This window comes from Puma concolor, chromosome A3 (genome assembly GCF_028749965.1).
Source record: "Puma concolor isolate L17-30 chromosome A3, mPumCon1.1.hap2, whole genome shotgun sequence".
In the NCBI taxonomy this organism is placed as follows: Eukaryota; Metazoa; Chordata; class Mammalia; order Carnivora; family Felidae; genus Puma; species Puma concolor.
This window is the reverse complement of record NC_141669.1, coordinates 101,973,932-101,995,577: the sequence shown is the minus strand read 5'-3', so window position 1 is coordinate 101,995,577 and position 21,646 is coordinate 101,973,932. Positions and strand designations below refer to the sequence as shown.

Genomic DNA, 21,646 nt, shown 5'->3' with positions numbered 1-21,646 from the left:
TCCCCTGCTCATGCTGTCTCTCAGAATAGAATGAGATGAGATGAGATGAGATGAGATGAGATGAGATGAGATGAGATGAGATGAGATGAGATGAAATGAAATGAAATGAAATGAAGAAGTACATTGGGTGACTCCCCCCTGCCTAGGAATTCAATGAATCTAATTATGAAATGTTTTAAATATTTACAAAAGCTTATATATTGTCCAAAATAACTTTGAATAGTATTGACATCACATTGATATAAGACATTTTCTGTGTGGGTTCCTTTTCTTAATTGTCTGTAAGTTTTTTCTGTGGGTAGGAACCTATTTGTTTTTATTTATATCTTCCCTACACCTTACACTTAGTGTGAGGTACATTTGTTGCTTGGCATTTATCAGTGAACTGCTGAGTAAAGAGCATTGTGTTCAGAGGAGGGAAATCACTGGGCCATGGAGTAGCCAAGGAAAGTTTCAGGAAGAGGGAATTACTTGAGCAGGGCCTTGGAGCATAGATCAGATTTGGGGTGGGAAGGCAGAATCACAGGATGGGGGGAGGTAGAACAGCCTCACGAGGATGAAAGGACAGAGAGGGAGCCTTTTTGGAGATTAGTTTAGTACTGGGAAATGAGGTATGTTGGGACCAAATTTAGGAAGACTTGGGTAACAGATTAAGGAATTTAGAGTTCATTCCTTATGCAGTTCAGAGCCACTGGAGAATTTTGAAGAGGAAAGTAACATAATTAAAAGGCTGATGGTCAGGATAACTTCCATATCGTAAGCACATACTGTTTGCCGATCACTGTGCCTTGTTTTATATGTGTTAAATAAATAACTCTGTAAGATGTTTTCATTTTGCTAGTTGGAAAACTGATGCCAGAAGTTGGTTCAATTAAAGAGGCTTCTTCTGTCATCCAGGCATGAGAGAAACTAAAGCTAGGTGGCAGTAGCAGGAATTAACAGGAATAGAGACTATTTGGGACTCCTGTAAAGGAGGAGTCAACTATTTGGCTGGTTGTATCTGAAGATCCAACCTTAAAGTTTTGAATCTGGATGCCTGGGAAAATGATTAGTAAAAGTAGGGGAAGGATTGGTAATGATCAGATAAAGAGAATGGAAAATAGTAATTGACAGAAATAGGCAGTTGGAGAGGGGAGTGGGTTTGAGAATAAGTGTTATGTATTTGTTGGTTGTGTTGGGAGGGTGAGTGCCAAGAGACACATGTCCATGGCACAGGCAGATGAAAATAAGTTTAGCACATTTCTGGGAAGATGTCCAGTCTAAAGATAGTGATTGGGAAGTCATCCTTGTGAAATTCCATGGGAATTGATAAGCCCTCTGAAGTAGAGAGAAGCTGCAGGGAGCTGAGGAGGGAATCTTTGATACTTGCTAGGCGACAAGAGAAGGAAGCAACACCAAAGGGGCAGAGGGTAAGAAAGCAAAGATTTTACAGTTGGTTTACTTGTATACTGTTTTGTAATTGTTTCATGATATATTAAATATAAATTTAAGATGGGTACTTTGATTAGCAGAGCCTACTGTGATTTTTGGGTTTACTTCAGAATCAACCCTTTCCTGTAATGTTCCTCATTGTTGAGAATAGAGTCAAATCTATTTATGGATGGTAATTCTAAGAGTCAGTGAGTAAACATTTGTGGTTCTGGAATCCATTCCAACCACTGTTTTGCTTAAGTTATCAATTAAAAGTTGTTTTTGTTTCAAAGCTGGAAAATGAGTTAGTTACTTCTCATTACAGGAAACTAATATTTGACTAGGTTAATGTTGTGAATCATAAAACTTTCTGTTTAAATTAGCTTTTTTGCATAATAGGCTATTCCAACTTAGTGGTTTAAAACAACAGTTTACTTAGTTCATGTTCTGGTGGGCTGGGAATTTGGATTGGCCTTAGTTAGGAAATACTTCTGGGTCTGGCCAGGCTTACGCATGTGTCTGTGATCAGCTGCTAGATTGTCCTGAAGCTGGCTGGTCAAGAATGGCCATAGCTGGAATGCCTGACTGAGATCTGCTCCTCCTATCTCTTATCCCTTACCAGGCTAGCTCATTCAGGCTTGTTTATGACATGGTGGCAGCACAGGGAATCCTGTAAGGCCATCTCAGACCTTGGTGTGACACTGGCACACTGTCAGTTGCACTGCATTCTTTTGGCCACAGCAAGTCATGAGGCTGTCCCAGATTCAGGGAGAGGGGAAATAGACTTTGTCTTTTGATGGGAGTTGTTACAAAGTGACATTTAAAGGGCACAGATAGAGGTTTGTGATTTTTGCAATCTATTGCACTTTAAACTTTTTTTCTTTCAGTATTTTTCTGATTATAAAAGTAACTGTGGGGTGCCTGAGTGGTTCAGTCGGTTAAGTATCCAACTCTTGATTTCGTCTCAGGTCATGATCTCACAGTTTGTGGAACCGACCCTGAGTCAGGCTCTGTACTGACAGCACTGAGCCTGCTTAGGATTCTCCCCTTCTCTTTCTGTTCCTCTCCCACATGTGTGCTCACTCACGTGCTCTCTCTCTGAAAATAAGTAAATAAACTTAAAATAGTTACAAAAGGGGGCGCCTGGGTGGCGCAGTCGGTTAAGCGTCGGACTTCAGCCAGGTCACGATCTCGCGGTCCGTGAGTTCGAGCCCCGCGTCAGGCTCTGGGCTGATGGCTCGGAGCCTGGAGCCTGTTTCCGATTCTGTGTCTCCCTCTCTCTCTGCCCCTCCCCCGTTCATGCTCTGTCTCTCTCTGTCCCAAAAATAAATAAATGTTGAAAAAAAAAAAATTAAAAAAAAAAAATAGTTACAAAAGTAGTATATGTCTATTAGAAAAGTTGAAAACATAGAACATATTTTGTAGGTATTAATGCTATCAACTAATTATTAATATCAATAGGTATTAATACTACCAATAAATTATTGTCTATCTTTACAGTAATATTATACTACAGTGCTTCTCTGACCTGGATGCCTTAGATATTATTTATTAACTTTTCTGCTTATTTGACGAAATAAGAATGGTAATCGTAAAAATATTGATTCAGACACCACGTATTTATTCTTTTAACGTATTTTTATCCTTTTAATAATTTTTTGTATAAAATTTTGAGTAGTTTTGTTGTCTTGTGTTTATTACAGATTCATTATGTTTTAAAACCAGATGGAGTGTTTATTGGTGCAATGTTTGGAGGCGACACACTCTATGAACTTCGGTGTTCGTTACAGTTAGCAGAAACAGAAAGGGAAGGAGGATTTTCTCCACATGTTTCTCCTTTCACTGCTGTCAATGACCTAGGACATCTGCTTGGGAGAGCTGGCTTTAATACACTGACTGTGGTAACTATCAAGAGAGTTGATTAATTCTCATTAACCCATTAATCACACAGTTCAGAAAGAACTTCTCATCTTAAAGATAGAAAATTATAGGTATTGATGGTATTATGGAAAGGTTTTGGCATTTTTTCTCTTTTTAAATTTAGTTTATATAAACATATCTTGACTGACACAGGTACAAACATAAAATTTTTGGTACTTGTTACCTGAATAAATAAAATAGCTCAAAAAAACCCGAACCTCAGTTAACAAGGAGGTTATTTTCTAAGACCTGTTATTCCAGTGCATTAGAATCTTCAGATCTAGAGTAACGTGTAATATGAGGGAACATTTTAGGTGATTGGGAAAAGGGGAGGTACAGGAGCACTTACAGTGTTGCATCTCCCACTGGCCCTCAACTGAAATAGTGCCACACAAGGCAGAAATGAAGGTATCTTTATTCATGATCCAGGGTAGAGGATGTAGGAAAGGGGGCTGCACTCCATTAGGGCTGGAGAGATCTGGAAAGAGGACCTGTAGGCTGTTAGAAGAAATATGGAGTCAGCACAGTACAGTGATGCTACAGGGCATTGGTGTCTGACAGTTATAATTTGGTTCCTTACTTTGCCCCGTTACTAGGTAGGGGAATCAGGGGGTGGGGGGTTACTTCACGTCTCTGAACATTCATTATTTTTTTAAAAATTCAAATGTTTCTCACCTGAGGTTGGATGTTAGTATTAAGATAAAGGGTGTGAAGTGCCTTGACCATAGTAGGTGCTAAGTAAATATTTGCTCCTGCCTTCCTGTCTCCCCACCCATACTCCTTGCACTTTGCCATCCTAGGCTTGCAACTAGGAGTCATGTGGAAAGACAGTGATTGCCCCCTTCCAGCTCCTTTCATTAGCAGAGTCATTCTAAAGGATGTCATTGCTGCCTCCAGATATCGGTTGAGTAGACTTGTTATGATTTTCCTAACTGCTCAGCTCTAGACACATCTCTTTCCTGGAGGAAATAGGAATTTCTTGACAAAGATTTCTCATTGATGATAGATTTAAGATTGAAATAACTGTTTAAGGAGATTTAATGTGAGTATTTTTCATAAAATCAACCAACGAGAAATAGATTGCCCTGTCCTTCCTTGTTTTGGTAGAAAGCATGGGGCATTAGACCAGTAGGGTCTCTGAAGTTGGAAAGGCGCTTCAAGGGAAGGGAAGAGACAGTACATTAGGAAATGACAGCAACTTTCAGGATTTCACAGCTGTACAGCTGTGTCTTATGTAAACTGTTAATGGCCTGAGTCAGAAGATACTGCATTCTGAGATGTTGGCAGCTGGAAGTGGGATAGCTCTGCCTCACGTGAGGGTTCTGCTTTGTAATTAAAGCAAACACTGGCAATTGTACATAGAGGGATCACTGTATATTTTTTAATTATGTAAGTAGTAATACATACATTTTAAACATTAAACTGTACAGATAAAGTGATAGTCTGTCATTTGCCCTTAATCTCCCAAATCTTAGCTCTCTCCTGAGAGTAACAGTTTTCAAAATTTTGGTCCTAGGACCTCGCTACACACTTAAAATTATTGAGGACCTTAGAGAGTTTTTGTTATGTGGGTTATATCTATCAATATTAACCATATTAGAAATGGAAACTGAATTTTGGTATTTAATAATATGTTTAAAACTAACAATAGTCTGCCTATTATATGTTATCATAAATAACTTGTGTTTTGTTGGGGGAGAAAGAAACTATTTTCCCAAAGAAAATAAATTAGAAGAATATCATTGCTTTTCATTTTTACAAATTTCTTTAACGTATGGCATGATGAAAGAGCACTAGATTCTCATGTCTGCTTCTGCAGTCATGAGACTGTCTATTAGAATATCACATATCATGTAACTTACGAAGAATCTGTTGTACTCGTGAGAGGCTGAGAGGTGAAAAAGCCAAATAGCATCTTAGTATTATTTTAAGAATAATTCTGACTTTGTGGGCCCCCAAAAGTGTGCTGCCTTGTGGTTTTGTATGGTTGTAAAGTGGATTGTGTATTTTAGAAAGATTTCTACCAGAAATGTTTAACCTAACATTAAAGCATTTAAAATCCTACACTTCTGTTAATTGGGAAATCTATTACGGAAATATCCTGTATATTCTTCTCTGAAAAATGAGCTGAATAACTCAAACACTAAGATAATACAAAAATACTGGTGTGGAATCTTCTTTATGGTTTATAAAATTAAGAGAATTGCTGATTAATAATAAATCTATCCAAATTTGTTCCTTGAGAAACATACACCGTCTCTAATGTGCTGTATTAACATTATATCATAATTCATTTTCTAAAAATCCCATCCCCCAAAGCTTTTATATATTATCAGCTAGGCAGTTTTATATTGCATACAACATTAGGCATATTATTTTTACACTGTGATGGATTTTTATTTTCAAGTTAAATCAGTATTGCCTGTCTACCTTTATATGACTTTCTTAGTGAATTATTTTCAGAGTTAGTTGACATTCTGAATGAGGCTCATTTCCTTTTAGAGTTGCCAGTTTAATATATTATAATAATATATTAGGAGAAAACTACAGATATGGTCCATCTTAATTTGAATAAGGACTTTGACAAAGCTATTGTATTCTTTTGATGGAGATGGAGATAATGCTTTTAGTTTCATTGAAAGATTGTTTTCAAAGGATATTGCTTAATGGCTAGGTATCAGGCTGGAAGGAATTTTTTTTTTTAATCTTATGATCTCATAAAATAGTTTCTAAATGTAGAAAAAGATAGAGAAGAAATTGACTACCCAGAGATGGTGTTATTAAAAAGTGCACATACAACATGATCATGCATATGTTAGCAAGAAAAAGGAAGTAAAAAAATGTATAGATAAAGAGAATGAGATAAACACAGCAGGTCTAAAGTGGAAAGAAATCTCCTTTTCCTGACTTCAGATACTTGGTCACTCACCCCAAAGATGATCTTTGTTGTCTTGTATACACTTTCAGAACAATTTTTCATCATAGGCCACAATACAATTATGTCATTTAAACCTACATATACAACCATATGTACACTCTGTTGGGGCACCTGGGTGGCTCATTTGGTTAAGTGTCCGGTTTTAGCTCAGGTCATGATCTCACAGTTTTTTGAGTTCAAGCCCTGCGTCGGGCTCTGTGCTAACAGCTCAGAGCCTGGAGTGTACTTCCGATTCTGTGTCTCCCTCTCTCTCTCTGCCTCTCCCCTACTCGCCCTTTCTTTCTCAGAAATAAATAAACATTAAAAAAAAATAAAATATACACTCTGTTGCTTTTTTTTGTATAAGCACTCTTTGAGGTTTTTTAGTCAATAGTGTATCTTACGAGATCTCCCCCTACACGTATCCACCGTATCTACCGCTTTTTTTTACCAGCTGTATAGTATTTCATTAAATAGATACAATTTATATAGCCAGTTCTCTATTAATAGACATTTAGATTGTTTCCAGTTAGTTTTTTGTTTTGTTGCTATTTCAAACAATGCTGCAGTGAATATCCTTTCACATAATCTTGGCATATCTCCAGGTTAATTTCTGGCAATGGAATTGCTGGGTCAGAGATCTGTACATTGAAATTTTGACAGATAGGGTCAAATGATTCTCTAAAAGTAACATCAATTTATATGCCCCATCAACAGTATATGTGAACCCTTGCTTGTACTTTGTTTTCTATTTCTGAGGTTAAAAAAAATGTTCTTTTATTTTGCATTTCTCTGGGAATTAGAGTGGATGTTTTTGATAAGTGTTCTTTTGGGCTGTGTACTTAATTCTGTGTAATGTTAAAGTCCAAAATTGGCAGGAATAATTAACACATTAAATAGAATGACAAAACACAAAAAATGACACTCCAAAGTGATTAGTGCAAATAAGTTGAAGTTTGAGATATATGCTGCGTTATGATACTAAACTTGGGGAAAAAAAAAAAAGTATGAGTCCTGTATTTGGGGGCTAATTCCCAATACAGACAAACTCCTATACCTTCATGCGTACACAGATTTTTATCACATTACAGCCCTGTGCTGATTGGGCAGCCCATCTCTATCCCATGGTTGTGCCATCTGGCTCTTGCATCTTCTGAGGTTACCACAGCAAAAGGGATGGCTTGGAAAAGGATCATTAGTTCTCTACTACCTTGCTCTCTTCTTTGACCAGAAAAAAATGTCTTTCAGGGTCTGGGAGGTATCAAGGAGCACCGGACATTTGGGGAACATCAGTACTCTCTGCCACTGTACCAGTCAGTAGTAAACTTGTGTATCAAGCTTCAGAAAGAATGGGACGTAATGTCCCAGAAGTCCATTTGAGAAATAAACTTGGTGTCAGTGGTGTGCCTGACATTCAAGTGAGCCATTGCAGTATGACTGCATTGCTAGAGGTAGATTGAAGACATCTTGAGAGATGACCCTACTTGGCTTGATTCTGGTGCCACATTTTAGGAGATTGATATTGACTACGTATAGAGCAATGCAGTAAGGATGTGTAAAGATCTATAAATCTATAAATTTTGTCCAGAGGACTAACCCCTCCCCCTAAAAAATTACAATGTCCTGGAAGAGTTTTCAGAAACTTGAAGAAGGCGATGGTTTGCAGATACAAAACAGACTTTTTTTGTGTTGTTCCCAGGGAGAGACCTGGAACCAGTTGATGGAGTGTTAGGAAAATTTCTCTTAGAATAGTGACGAATTATTCTGTAATTTGACCATTTGATAAAACAAGCATAAACCAGATGACATCTGTGAAGAATATTGTAAACAAAAGTTTCTGTTTACCATGAAACATTGTTCTGGGTAATTTCTATGACCTGTTTTTAAATCTGGGTTTAGTGATATATGTCAAATGAATATTCCTTTTTCTTTTTAAATAGGATACTGATGAAATTCAAGTTAACTATCCTGGGATGTTTGAATTGATGGAAGATTTACAAGGTAAGGCACTTTAAAGAATGTTTAGATTCCATTTGAGAGTCATATTTCGAGAAGAGACTCTTGACGGGCACAGGGGCTAACCACTAGGGATAGATTGGTGAGGAGAAAGGAGACTATCTTCATGGAGCTTATAAAATAAAATGGGTGAGGCAGACATCACACAACTGCCATGAAGATAAATGTTAAATTAGAATCCTGGTAAGAGCCACAAATTGGGGTGCAGAGTGCTATGACTGCCTATAAAATGATGGTGGGACTTTCTTGAAGCATACACCTGAGGCTGGTAGAGCATATCGGTGATTTTCTCCAGCAACAGTTGGCAGCCTGGATCCAGGCACAAGAAAGCAGGTAGTTGGGTTAGTGTACGAGTGGGATTTGTCAAAAGGGTAAGTCCTTGTCTGAGAGAGTCAATGAAGTCTTGTCTGAGGAAGTGGTGATTGTGCTCTAGAAAATGAAGATGAGTTAACTAGGTGGAGAGGGGCACGGCAGTGGGTCACAGGCTGGGAGAACTGCATGTACAAAGACTCTGGGGCAAGAAAGAGCATGGCAAGTACTGAAAGGGTATTTGGCTAGAGTGCAGGGAATGAAAAGAGAATTAAATAATGAAATTGGTGAGTAAATGGGGGCCTTACAGTCCCTGTTGAGATGATTTGTCTTTATCTTAAAATGCCCCTTGAGGCATTTAAAAAAAATTTTTTTTTGTTTATTTTGAGAGAGACAGCACAGCAGGGGAGGGGCAGAGACAAGGAGAGACGGAATCCCAAGCAGACTCTGTGCTGTCAGCACAGAATCTGACGTGGGGCTTGAACTCACGAACCCTGAGATCATGACCTGAGCCGAGATCAAGAGTCGGATGCTTAACCGACTAAGCCACCCAGGCACCCCTTGAGGCATTTTAATGGAAGGGAGGTAAAGGGAAGTGATGATACCGGATTTGCATTTTGAAAGAAAATGGACTGGCAGATAAACTGGTTGAGAGAGACTCATTGCTATAAAGATTATTAAGAAATGATGGTGGACGTGCCTGGGTGGCCCAGTGAGTTATGCGTCTGACTCTTGATTTTGGCTCAGTTTATGATCTCACGGTTTGTGAGATGACAGCATGGAGTCTGCTTGGGATTGTCTCTCTCCTCTCTGCCCCTCCCCCTGCTCACATGTGCTCTCTCTCTCTCTCCCCCCCTCAAAATAAATATTAAAAAAAATAGAAATGATGGTGATTTGGACTAAGGTGGTAGCAGTGGAGATTGAGAGAAGTAAATGGATTCTAGAGATAATTAGGAGGTAAATTTGACAGTCCTTGCTGATGGATTACATGTGGGTGAGTGGGGAGAGCTATTTCAAACACAACTGCTGAGTTTCTGGCTCACATAACCAGAGAGATGGTGCCCCTTCCTTGATAGAGGAAACAGTAGAAGACCAAGTATGGGCAGGGACACCTCTTAAGTTCACACGTGACTATTTTGGGTTTGAAGTGCTTGTGAAATATCTAAGAGGAGATGTCAAGTAGGTGGTTGGTGTGTGGATATGTGGTTTAGAGGAGGCAATTGCCTAGTTAAAATATGAGTCATTTGTGAATTGGTGGTATTTGAAGCACTTGCCTGGGATGAGGCCATGAAGTGAGAAGAGAACACAGCCAGATGCTGATCCTTCAGGAACCTAATGTGCAGTGACTACAGAAAAGGGACATGTCTGGACATGTTACAGATGTGATGGCAGAGGCAGAGTAATGGAGAACCATTAGTGGGGGAGTGGACTAAAATACCTTAAAGACCATGGTACTGGTGATTATTAGCAATGAACTCACCCAGGGTCATGGCAGGATTTGGAGTACAGACAGGAGCTGAACCAGGTGCCAAACCCTCAGATTGTTGAGGAGAAGGACTGGGAGTCTGACGTCTGACAGCAAAGAAAAGTGGGAAAGAGGGATGGCTAAATAGTGCGGGTCTCAGCAGGGCAACGGTTTTTAACAAGTTAGAGGGGTAATGGCCTGGAGGAGGCTTTGAGGAGCAACAAGGATACAAACCCTATCTCTGCATCCCGAAATAGATAAGGTAGGTAGACATACATATCTGTCACTGAGGGTGCTTCTGGAAAACTGCTTTTCTCCAAGGAAAGCTTCAACTTGCCTAAGAAATTGTGAGCTTTGGCTTTTTATTACACAATTGGCATAGGCAGTTTTGATGAATGAGAGAAGCTGAAGCAATTAAAAACTTTTAATCTTTGAAACCAGAACTCTGCTTACCTACAGGCACTTTAATCCGGTCCTGAAAAATGAGAAGATGATTTAAGCAGGAGAATTGTAAGAATTGCAATTGTTTACAGATTTATAGTTGTTCTGACATGTTGTTGCAGTTCTCTCAGTAGTCCTCTGCTAACTAGTGTATCCCTAGATTATAAGTGAGGAATATTAGTCCCAAGGGGACACTTGTCTGTTAGTGGCAGAATTAGATGCCAGACTCTTGCTCTGGCACTCTCTTACCTGACTGTACTACTGCTTTTGTCTACCCATTTGTAACACAGTTCATTTTACCCATCATCCAGCCTCCTCTGGGAATGGGACTTCTGATGGCTTTACAAGGGGAAAGATATGTAGCCGAAAACTTACTATTAGAGTCACTCTTCATTCATTATAATTTAATACAGGGATTGGTAGCCTATAGCATGCATGCCTAAGATGACAGGGGACCAGTATAAATCACACATCCCCTCCCAAGCACTGCCCCAAGCACTTGGCTCCCCATGATGTAATCATGGGGCTCCTTCATCTCAAAGGCTTGAGTGTTGGTGGTGGGCTGATGATGTATCATTCAGACTCTAATGATAAAAATATTTCTCAAATGCAGCATTTACTTTTATTCTGCTATATAATAAATACTGTGCTCACGATTCATTTTAAGAGAGAAGCAAGAGAGACTAGAAATTAGATGTATCAGTTGGAAAAGGTTACTGCCCACTGATTTAAAAATACAGAAGTTACTCTGTGCTGGGTGCGGTTCTGTGAGGTTTTCTGATATCCTAATTTTACAGATTGGCAAATGGAGACATTGTGAAGTTAAGTATCTTGTCTGTGGTCACACGGGATCTGGAATCCAAAGTCCAATACTGCCTACTTGATCTGCGTGCATTTTTTTTCCATTAAATCTAGCATAGGAAAATGCTCTCATCTCAACCGTATAGTTACTCATATTTTTATTCACTATCCAGACAAGGACTAGAACATTTCCAGCCCTCTCAGAAGGTTGCCCGATGCTGCTACCCAGTTGATAGTCACTGCTTCCCCCCAGAGTTTTAAATAGGTCATATATTTTGAGGACCTCTTGCCTAATATTTACCTTAAGAGGCTTTTGCCAGTGCTGCTTTAATTTTTGCTGTACAGTCTTGTACATAAATCGTATATTTTAATCTTTGAGTCTCTTATCCTTAGGAGGATTAAGAAGTATTATCCAAAGATAACTTGTAAAAGTGATATTTAACAAAGTAGATATGAACGTTAGCTGGTTGATATTATATTCATTCACTTACCATTTACTGAACATCTACCATGTGCCAGCTATTGAGTCAGTGATGAAAATACATAGTTCCTTATCTCGGGGAGCCTGTGCTCTGGTAGACACACAGATAGAGAGACAAACCTAGGCATTTAACTATAAAATGAGATCATTGTGTTTTAAAGTATGGAAAAATGGAATCCCTAAATCTGCTTAGGGAGTCAGGGGTACTTTTGTAGAAGAGACAGGAACTAAGCTAAAATGAGTTTGCCAGGAGAATGGATGGGTGGGTGCAGGTTTGGGCATTTGGGGCATTGCCTTCCAGGCCACGGAAATGGTCTGTGTAAAATGGAGATGCAAGAGGAAAACACACTTCTTTCACTTTCCTAATTAAGAAACTCCACAGTAATTCTGTTTTGCTTGAATATGTAGAATGGAGAGATGATGGGAAATGATGAAGAATAGTCCACCAGAGGCTTCTAGATTTTATCAGGTGAGCCTGGTAGTGTGTGGGGAGAATTTCATGCAGAGGAGAGACCATCAGATCAGTGTGTTAAAAAGCTCATCTTCCAGGGACGCCTGGGTGGCTCAGTCGGTTAAACGTCCAACTTCGGCTCAGGTTGTGATCTCACAGTTCACGAGTTCGAGCCCCATGTCGGGCTCTGTGCTGACAGCTCAGCGCCTGGGGACTGCTTCGGATTCTCTGTCTCCCTCTCTCTCTGCCCCTCGCCCACTCACACTCTCTCTCTCTCTCTCTCTCTCTCTCTCTCTCTCTTTTTCTCTTTCTCTCTCTCAAAAATAAATAAACATTAAAAAATTTAAAAAGCTCACCCTCCAGCCTTGTGTATAAGGCATACTCTATGAGGAAGGTAAGACTAGAGCTAGCATGGTTCATCTCTCTTGTTACACATGAGAAATTAAATAACTTGCCCCAGGTGATACATTGTAAATGCTAGAGCCAGGGTTTAAGTCCAGTGTAGCAGCCTCAGATCCCAAAATCTCAACCACTCTGCCTTTAAAAGGTCAGAGGCAGCTGAGATGGGAAGGAGAGTGGTCCAGGAATGAAGGGAGGAGGTGGGGAGCTTGGGTGACTACTTCCAGGTGTGCCGCTTTGCCTACTGGAAGATGGTGTTACCTTCAAATTCGTTTTCAGTATTTTATATTGTTGCATTTTTTTGATGGTTGTAGTATTTCTCATTTAAGCTGCTGTTATTATTAATTCACAGAAAAAAGTCCAGAATGTTGACCCAATTTTACAAAACAAGTTGTGTATCAGCTGATGAATGCATGAAAAGTTTTGGAGGCTTTCACAGTAGTTTTAAGGTAAGTTCAGTTTTTGTTGTTGTGTAAAAGACAATACTCCTAAAGCATAAAAAATTCGATTTTTATGCAAGCAGTTGAACTTAACCTTAAAAACACTGTGAGAGTCTTAAACACCTGCTTCCTGGATTTTCTGTTGTCCCAAAGCACAGAGCTGGTCAGAAGTCCCTAAAAGTGTTTCCCAGGTGGTCTACCATGACACATTGAAGTGCTAGCATTCCATTTTGAAGATGATAAAACTGAGTTTAATTAGAGTTAAGTAACTTTGCCCGAGATCCCTTAAGGCTCAGAACTGGGATGATGATCTTACAGTCTAGACTTTCTGCCTGCATCACTGAACTGCTTCCTCTAGGAGAAAGGAAGGTGGGTATGGTGGTTTACTTGTCTCGTGAGGCAGGGGGCGCTGCCCTGGAAGCAGAGTTGCTATGTTATGCAGTAGTACTCTTGAATTTCCATATCAGAACATTGTGCATAATAATGTTAGTGTCTGTAATACCAATTATTTAGAAGGCATTTTAGGATTTCTAGCATATTAAGTATTTTTCTCCTTCCTTGGCCCCTCCGTTGTAGTATATTAAGTATTTGCATTAAATAAACCTGATTTCCACTGGCATTGCCTACATATAATGTGTAAGTCACAGCACTGGGAAGGTGAACAGAAGTGAAAGCAGCACAGCCATCAGCAGCAATAGACCCTCCCAGTCCATCTCACAGTTTACCTCTGGTCACTTGATCTGGCTGATACAATGTGAGAATGTTTTTAAATTAGATTATGTAATGGGTCTATGATGTTAGCCCTAGAAGCCTTTAGAGATCATCTACTATGGCCACCTTGAAGACCCAAGCAATTGGTCTAAGATCTTCTAGCTGCTTTGTGACGGAGTAACATCCACTTTTTGCTTCATGATGATTAATCTGTTAGTTTGTATGTTCTTCTTCATGAATTGGGGCTGTTGTACTGACAGGACACTGGACATTGCTTTTAGTATCAGAGATTCATTACTTTAAGAAATAGTAGGAACCTTTTGGGATTGGAGAGAAGAAAAAGGTTCATTTATTACAGCTGATATATTGATTGTTTTTAATAAGGCCATTGAAAACTTGGAAGATTATTATTATTTTTAACCTTTAAAAATAACTGATATTGGGAATTTTATTGTTTTATTTTTGTGAAAGTAGAAAAACAAAAGTAAGAACTGATTTGTGATTGCATAGTATATAGAAAATAAACATGAAGGATTTTTACTTTTGAAATTTGTGTTGATTTTGTGGGCTAGTTTAAAATGTGGCCTTTCAAATTAATTTTGTTTAAATACGTGCATAAAAAAATCAAATATACAGCATTAATTGTTAATGAACAGTGCAAGAATATTAATCCTAGCTTTTAGCTATCAACTTGAAGGAAAGAAATCTAAATTTTGAAACATTAAGAAAAGTGACCCTGAAAAGAATGCACATAAGTTTTTCCTACACCTCATAGTTCTAGTACTATCTAATGAGTCTCAAAGTCCTCTCCCAAGTTTCATGGTCAGGCAGACATCTGTGGCTTAGAAGGAGTGAGCCATTGTAGCAGTCAGTGCCCTGTCCTCCTCTGAAGAGCAGCTAAAAGGGGCATAAAATGTGGCATCTTTGAATACGTGCTTGCCAATTCCTGGTGACTCACCTGGAGGGCCAGTTGCCTTACTCTTGCCCAGCTGGCCCGCTTTTAGACCACCGCTGGCAAGTAAAGCATGCTTATGGGGCCTTCCTCCTGAAAGTTGACTTCTTCACTGGTTTTACTATCCATAAGCTTCAAGTACTTTGTTTGGCCTTAGAGTCACTAAGAAGCCTAGCTATAGTCTGTTTTAGAGAACGGGGATGGGTATGGTGTTGGGTGAGAAGAGGTTAAATGTGTGTTGTGAGTGGCTCATGCTTTTGGCGGTATTATCTAAAACTGTCTGTAGTGTATTTTTAGGTATGGGTGAGAGTAACTGTGCTTGGAATAGAAAAGCCCTGCTGCACCGAGACACGATGCTGGCGGCTGCAGCGGTGTATGGAGGTAAGGGAGCTGAGCGTCCTTCCCCCCCGTGCCTCACTGGGGAACCCATGCCCTGCCATGTTTGCCCCTTCGAGTTGCCAGGGCTTTTTCCTTTCCTGTAAAGGCCTCGTCAGATTTCTCGTCCTTCCTTTCAGAACACAGATCCTGTAGTTCCATATCCTTTTTCCAAACAGCCCTTACTGTGTTCATAACTGTCAGCTTCTCAGTGTTGAGGATTTTTCACATGAAGCATTTTCAGCGTCTTCCCAGTATCCCAGTATCCATTTCTCTTTGAAGGACACGACCTTTCATTGAGCAGATTTTCTTTTCCTACTTCCATTTTTTCAGATTTTAATATTATTTGTCTTTATAGAAATGTACGGAAATGAGGATGGTTCAGTACCTGCCACGTATCAAATCTATTACATGATAGGATGGAAATACCATGATTCGCAGGTAATGTTATTAAGATAAATCACTTTTCTTAGTGGGTTCATGTTTCTATTTAGTTTCAATTTTTTATTTACAGAGGGTGGGGGATTTAAAAAAATACATGATGGCATTAAGGGATTTAATTTAGAGCTCTGTATTTATCTATTTCTAATGTCTTTAATCTTTCATTATTTTCAGGCCCAACCAGCTGAAAGAGGTTCAGCAACTGTGTCATTTGGAGAGCTGGGAAAAATAAATAATCTTATGTCACAGGAGAAAAAATCACAATAAATATTTTATCCAGTGTTAATGTAGTCCACAATTTTCATCAGAGATGGATAATTTTCACGTCTAAAATTACTACGTTTTGCAGCAGGAAGTCTATAAGTGGGGTGCCTGGGTGGCTCAGTCAGTGAATTGTCTGCCTCTTGATTTTGGCTCAGGTCATGATCTCACAGGCATGAGATTGAGCCCCACGTAGGTTCCACACTGGGTGTTGGAGCCTACTTAAGATTCTGTTTCTCTCTCCCTCTGCCCCTCTCCCCGCTCATGCTCTCTCTGGGGGGTAGGGGGGAAAGCAGTCTATAAGTGATGTACTGTCAGACTTCTAGTAATTAGAATAACCTCATGCTACATCTACATGTAGTAACCATTTCAGTTTTACCTGGTTTCTGTTTTCATACGGATACTGTTACCTAGTGATTTGAGTGCCTTATTTGCAGATTCAGCCCAAAAGCAAGAAGGTATTTCTCTGAAAAGTCCACAAATCTGTTCACATATAGAAATGCCTGACTTGATGGAAAAATATTGCTCATGCTGACATTTTGTACCTTTTTCTCCTTCTGACCTTTTGTTTTTTTCCATGAGAGGGCCATAGCCATGGAGATGAGAGGAAGGACAGGTTGGTAGATTTGCTAGAGTCCTGGCTTATTTGGAATGAAAACAGTTCTTATAAATGACTGTTCTAAGAGACTTAAGCCAAAATCATTTGTCACGCTGTCATCTTTGTTGTGCAGACAGCATGGAATTATATCTCTCTCCAGAGCTATTATGTAGTATTGTACTTTAGAAAAGTGTGGCTCTTTATTGAATCTTTCCTCATTTTTTTTTTTTTTTTAGCATCTGAATTCTAATCATTTCTTTTTCACCTTTATGGTCTTGGTAGGACCCCCAGGGTTTTACACCCCCATCCTACCTTAGGTAGGAAGAGAATGTTTTAAACAATTACAGAGGTAAGATCCCACGTGAAAGGAGCTGCACAGTGATGAAAAGTGCTGTTTGTTGTTTGCCTTTCCTTTGTCATTTAAGGCCTTTGGCACTATTATTCTAATCCAGGTCCACTGTCCCATTGTCATCTAGAAGTGATCAAAATCATTTGGAAGCAGTCAACGTCAGATGGCTTAAAATAGGGTGAAGAAGGTGGTGATGAGGAATCAGGGAGGAGGCTGGGAAGCAAACAAGAGTGTGCCGGGGCGCCTGGATAGCTGAGTCAGTTAAGTGTCTGCTGGGCATGGAGCCTACTTCCAATAAATTTTTTAAAAATAAAATAAGAATAAATAATATAAAATAAATAAAAATAAAATAGTACCGACTTCCATTCCTCCAACTTGAGATAGGATGTAGTGCTGTGGAACAGCTGAGCAGGTGTGTTAAAACTTCATCCTCACTGTGAAATGCCAGGTGGTGGCACTTGGTTGGTTATTTATCATTTATGTTGAAATAAACCCAGCAGAAACAGGTCTGTGTCAGTTCACATGGATGAGGCACAAAACTCACCATACTAAAAAAAAAAAAGAAAGAGAAAAAAGTGCTGAGTCTGCATCACCATCAATTGAGAGCCATTTGCTGTCCTTTTCGTTTAACCAGGCACCACCCCAGCCGCCTCCTCTTCAGCATTAGGTAAGTTATTACGGTGTTTGCCTCCTGGGTCTTCTCTCCCTCTACCACACTGGCACCAAGCTCTTCTGGGTATGGGCTGTGTCTGCCTTGTCCACAGCTTGGTACTTTGCACGTAGATATTCAGTTACATTTTGAATTGAATTATATGGAAAATGTATCCTTTGAAAAACTTAAGTTACAGTTACAAACCGAAGTTTTGTAAGAGAAAAAGAAATTCCTATTCTTGCTACCTTCAGGTAGGAAATCTATCAATATTAGAAATTGGGATACTCTTTTCAGCTTTCTGTTTTATTTTTAACACAAAGGAAAAGAATATGTGGGAAGTAGAATTGGGGGAAGTTTTTTTAAGCTTAATTTTCAGAATTTGAAGGGAGAAAAGAACAAAAATAAAAACCCCTATGTGTTAAAAGTACAGACTGATGACCGAGGAACAGATAAATTCCATGGTGATTGTGGTGACTGTGTTTCCTAAAGAACATGTGTTTATATGCCTTAATATTTGTTTTTGAAGAATGCATACAAAATTGTGGTTATTGCTGAGAAACTAGGTGTGTCTGTATCTGTCATGTTTGGATGTCTGTCGGGTGCAGGAAGTGAGCAGAAGTTAGGAAGGAGACTTGTACTTTGCATTTTTATATTTTTCTGTAAAATTTGAAGTTTCTTACCAAGCACATTACCTGTTTCTTTCATGCCAATTGCAGATACATGGATTGTGAGGTGGGGCTGGGGAGGAGTCTATGCTGGGCTATCTCAAAGATGAGACCGCTTTTTAAAAAAATAAAAGAAAAATTAACATCTAATTGAGGACACTTACTGTTTAGCATGAGTGACAGTAGTAAAGTTAATTTTAATATCTGCTTGAGTGGAGGTTCCTCAAAAAATTAAAAATAAACCTACCCTGTGACCCAGCAATAGCACTGCTAGGAATTTACCCAAGGGATACAGGAGTACTGATGCATAGGGGCACTTGTACCCCAATGTTTATAGCAGCACTCTCAACAATAGCCGAATTATGGAAAGAGCCTAAATGTCCATCAACCGATGAATGGATAAAGAAATTGTGGTTTATATACACGATGGAGTACTACGTGGCAATGAGAAAGAATGAAATATGGCCCTTTGTAGCAACGTGGGTGGAACTGGAGAGTGTTGTGCTAAGTGAAATAAGCCATACAGAGAAAGACAGATACCCTATGTTTTCACTCTTATGTGGATCCTGAGAAACTTAACAGAAACCCATGGGGGAGGGGAAGGAAAGAAAATAAAAAGAGGTTAGAGTGGAAGAGAGCCAAAGCATAAGAGACTCTTAACAACTGAGAACAAACTGAGGGTTGATGGGGGTGGGAGGGAGGGGGAGGGTGGATGATGGGTATTGCGGAGGGCACCTTTTGGGATGAGCACTGAGTGTTGTATGGAAACCAATTTGACAATAAATTTCATATATTGAAAAAAATAATATCTGCTTGAAGTATCTGTCAAACTTTAATTGTTTGAAACCCTCAGGCAAGTCATTTTTCTGAATAGCTGTGTTTTCCAAATTAAGAACTCATCCTTTTAAGCAACGATACTTTATTATTTTTTTAATTTAAACTTTATTTTAATTTATTTTTTAAAAACAACTTTTTAAAATTCTGTGGCTGACACAATGTTACATTAGTTTCAGGTGTATAGCATAGTGATTCAACAAGTTACGCTATGCTCACCACAAGTGCAGCAGCCATCTGCCACCATACAAGGCTATCACAACACCATTGATTATATTCCTTATGCTGTACCTTTCATCCCCATGACTTATTCATCCATAACAGGAAGCCTGTATCTCATACTCCCCTTTTACCTACCCCCAAAATGGGTATCTACCCCCAAAATGGGTATCTACCCCCGCCCCTCCTCTGGCAACCATTAGTTCTCTGTATTTATGGGTCAGTTTCTGCTTTTGTTTATTTGTTCCTTTGTTTAGATTCCACTTATGCGAAATCATAAGATTATTTGTCTTTACCTGATTTATTTCACTTAGCATAATACCCTCTAGGTCCATCCATGTTGTTGCAAATGGCAAGAACTCATTCTTTTTTTATGACCGAGTAATATTCCATTATATATATGTATATATACACCACATCTGTATCCATTCATCTATTGGTGGACACTTGGGTTGCTTATGTATCTTGGCTACTATAAATAACACTGAGATAAACAGGGATGCATATATTTTTTTTGAATTAGTGTTTTTGTTTTCTTTGGGTAAATGCCCAGTAGTGGAATTACTGGATCATATGGTATTTTTAATTTTAATTTTTCTGAGGAGACTCCATACTGTTTTCCACAGTGGCTGCACCAGTTTGCATCCCTACCCACAGTGTATGAGGGTCCCCTTTTCTTCATATCCTTGCCAACAATTGTTATTTCTTACCTTTTTGATATTAGCCATTCTGACTAGTGCAGGTGATATTTAATTTTGCTTTTGATTTGCATTTCCTTGATGATGAGATACGTTGAGCATTTTGTTATGTATCTATTTGCCATCTGTATGTCTTCTTTGGAAAAATATCTGTAGAACATAACCATTTCTTTATAACTCCACAGTCATTATCATAAACTCAAATTGTATTGCATCACTTGCTCCTACACTGGCCCCAAGAATGATGTGGTTTGTCTCTTATCCAATACTTTTTTTATTTACTGCCACTTGTGAATTTCATTAGCTCACCAAAAGTGAACTTTCTTCAGTCAGTCTACTTTCTGATCTGTAAGATTAGAATTCAGATTAGAAGGTTTCTAAGGCTAGTGTGTAAGGTAGGAAAGAGGAGCGAGGTTCTGGGAGAAGGACTTTCCTTGCAGTAAAACGCATGAGCTTTATTGGTTCCATTAACACATCTTCACTGAGGTTCTTGTGCTAGGCTTCCAATGCTCTGCTTTTAGTTGGTGGCCTAACAGGACTTCCATGTATGGGCACTGGGACATCTGTTGGCTGTCAGGAGACTTTTTGGATTATTCCTGGTTCTTAGCAGTATTCCACATTGTTGGAATGAAGAATTCCAGAAGTGGCAGTATATATGAATATTTATATTTTAAGAATAAAGATTGTTGCTTTATAGAAAATTTCTGCAGGATTTATTGAGATGGAAGCTACTCCTGGACATCAAGTATGTGATATGACCGTAAAAAGTTACACATGTTGTGCAACTCATGAAGTATCTATGAAGCAAGTTTTGTCTTTCAAACCCTTTCAGTACCATTTTATTTACTAGGTGGAAACAATGATGCTATGGCCTATGCTGAAGACATGTACAATTTTTATACTCCGTATATACCCCTTAAGTAAGGACGGGATAATAATAACTTACAAGTTATTATTTTAGCCTCTGTTGCCTAAGAAGAAATGTTTTGAGCTTTTTGTAGTGGTGGGGTTGGGGTGGTGTTTTCTTACTATTATTGTCATTAATAATGTGAAGTTTATCTTTGGGAAACTTCCCATAAGTGGACCTGCCGTTCCAGAAATTCGTATACTTTAATTCTCTGCCTGAATACTTGACAGATAACTTATCTTGCTGGTTTTAAAAATATTAACTTGCAAATAATGGAAAGTACAGTGGGCACTGGTAAGTTGTTAACAGGTTAATAATTCTTTGGTACTTGTGGTGGTTTTAAAATCTATCCACAAACTCTGTGACATGTTCCTATCTACGTGGAGGAGCGTCATTCCCCTTCCTTTGAGCATGGGCTGAATTTAGTGCTTCCCTTCCAGTGGAATATGGAAGAGATGGTGTGTCACTTCTAATAGAAGGTAATGAAAAGCATTGCTTTCACCTTACTCTTTCTGGGATCACCCACTCTTGGAAAGCCAGCTGCCATAGTGTGAGGGCATTCAGGCAGCACTGTAGAGGGGACATAGAGATGAGAAACTGCCAGCAGCCCTGTGAAGGAGCCATATTGGAAGCAGATCCCCCAACCCATCTAACTCAGATGCCTGTAGTTCTGACTGACCCCTTGATGTAACCTCAGGAGAGAGCCAGAACCACCCAGCTAAGTCACTCCCAAATTCCCAACTCACAGAAACTGAGATAATAAATGTTTGTTGTTTAAGCTAGTGTCTTTGGAGTAATTTTTTTCCCCCAAAAATGTTTTTATTTATTTTGAGAGAGAGAAAGTGTGAGCAGGAGAGGGGCAGAAAGAGAGGGAGACAGAATCCCAAGCAGTCTCTGCAAGGTTAGTGCACAGAGCCTGCCCTGGGGCTTGAAC

At 39.2% G+C, this 21,646-nt stretch overlaps 1 protein-coding gene across 7 annotated transcripts in view; it reads left to right on the top strand.

Moving 5' to 3' along the window:
• The window catches only part of NDUFAF5 (NADH:ubiquinone oxidoreductase complex assembly factor 5), a 62,660-nt gene extending 46,845 nt beyond the window's left edge, over positions 1-15,815 (top strand). For 5 of the 7 annotated variants that reach the window (XM_086701660.1, XM_086701657.1, XM_025932040.2 and 2 more), the window contains 5 exons: positions 3,114-3,311; positions 8,188-8,248; positions 15,011-15,094; positions 15,447-15,529; positions 15,704-15,815. In XM_086701660.1, coding sequence (XP_086557786.1) covers positions 3,114-3,311; positions 8,188-8,248; positions 15,011-15,094; positions 15,447-15,529; positions 15,704-15,796 — 519 coding nt within the window. In that variant the 3' untranslated portion in view covers positions 15,797-15,815. The remainder of the gene's footprint in view (positions 1-3,113; positions 3,312-8,187; positions 8,249-15,010; positions 15,095-15,446; positions 15,530-15,703) is intronic. The other 2 variants (XM_086701662.1, XM_086701656.1) reach the window with 2 other exon arrangements.
• The last annotated feature ends 5,831 nt before the right edge of the window (positions 15,816-21,646 follow it).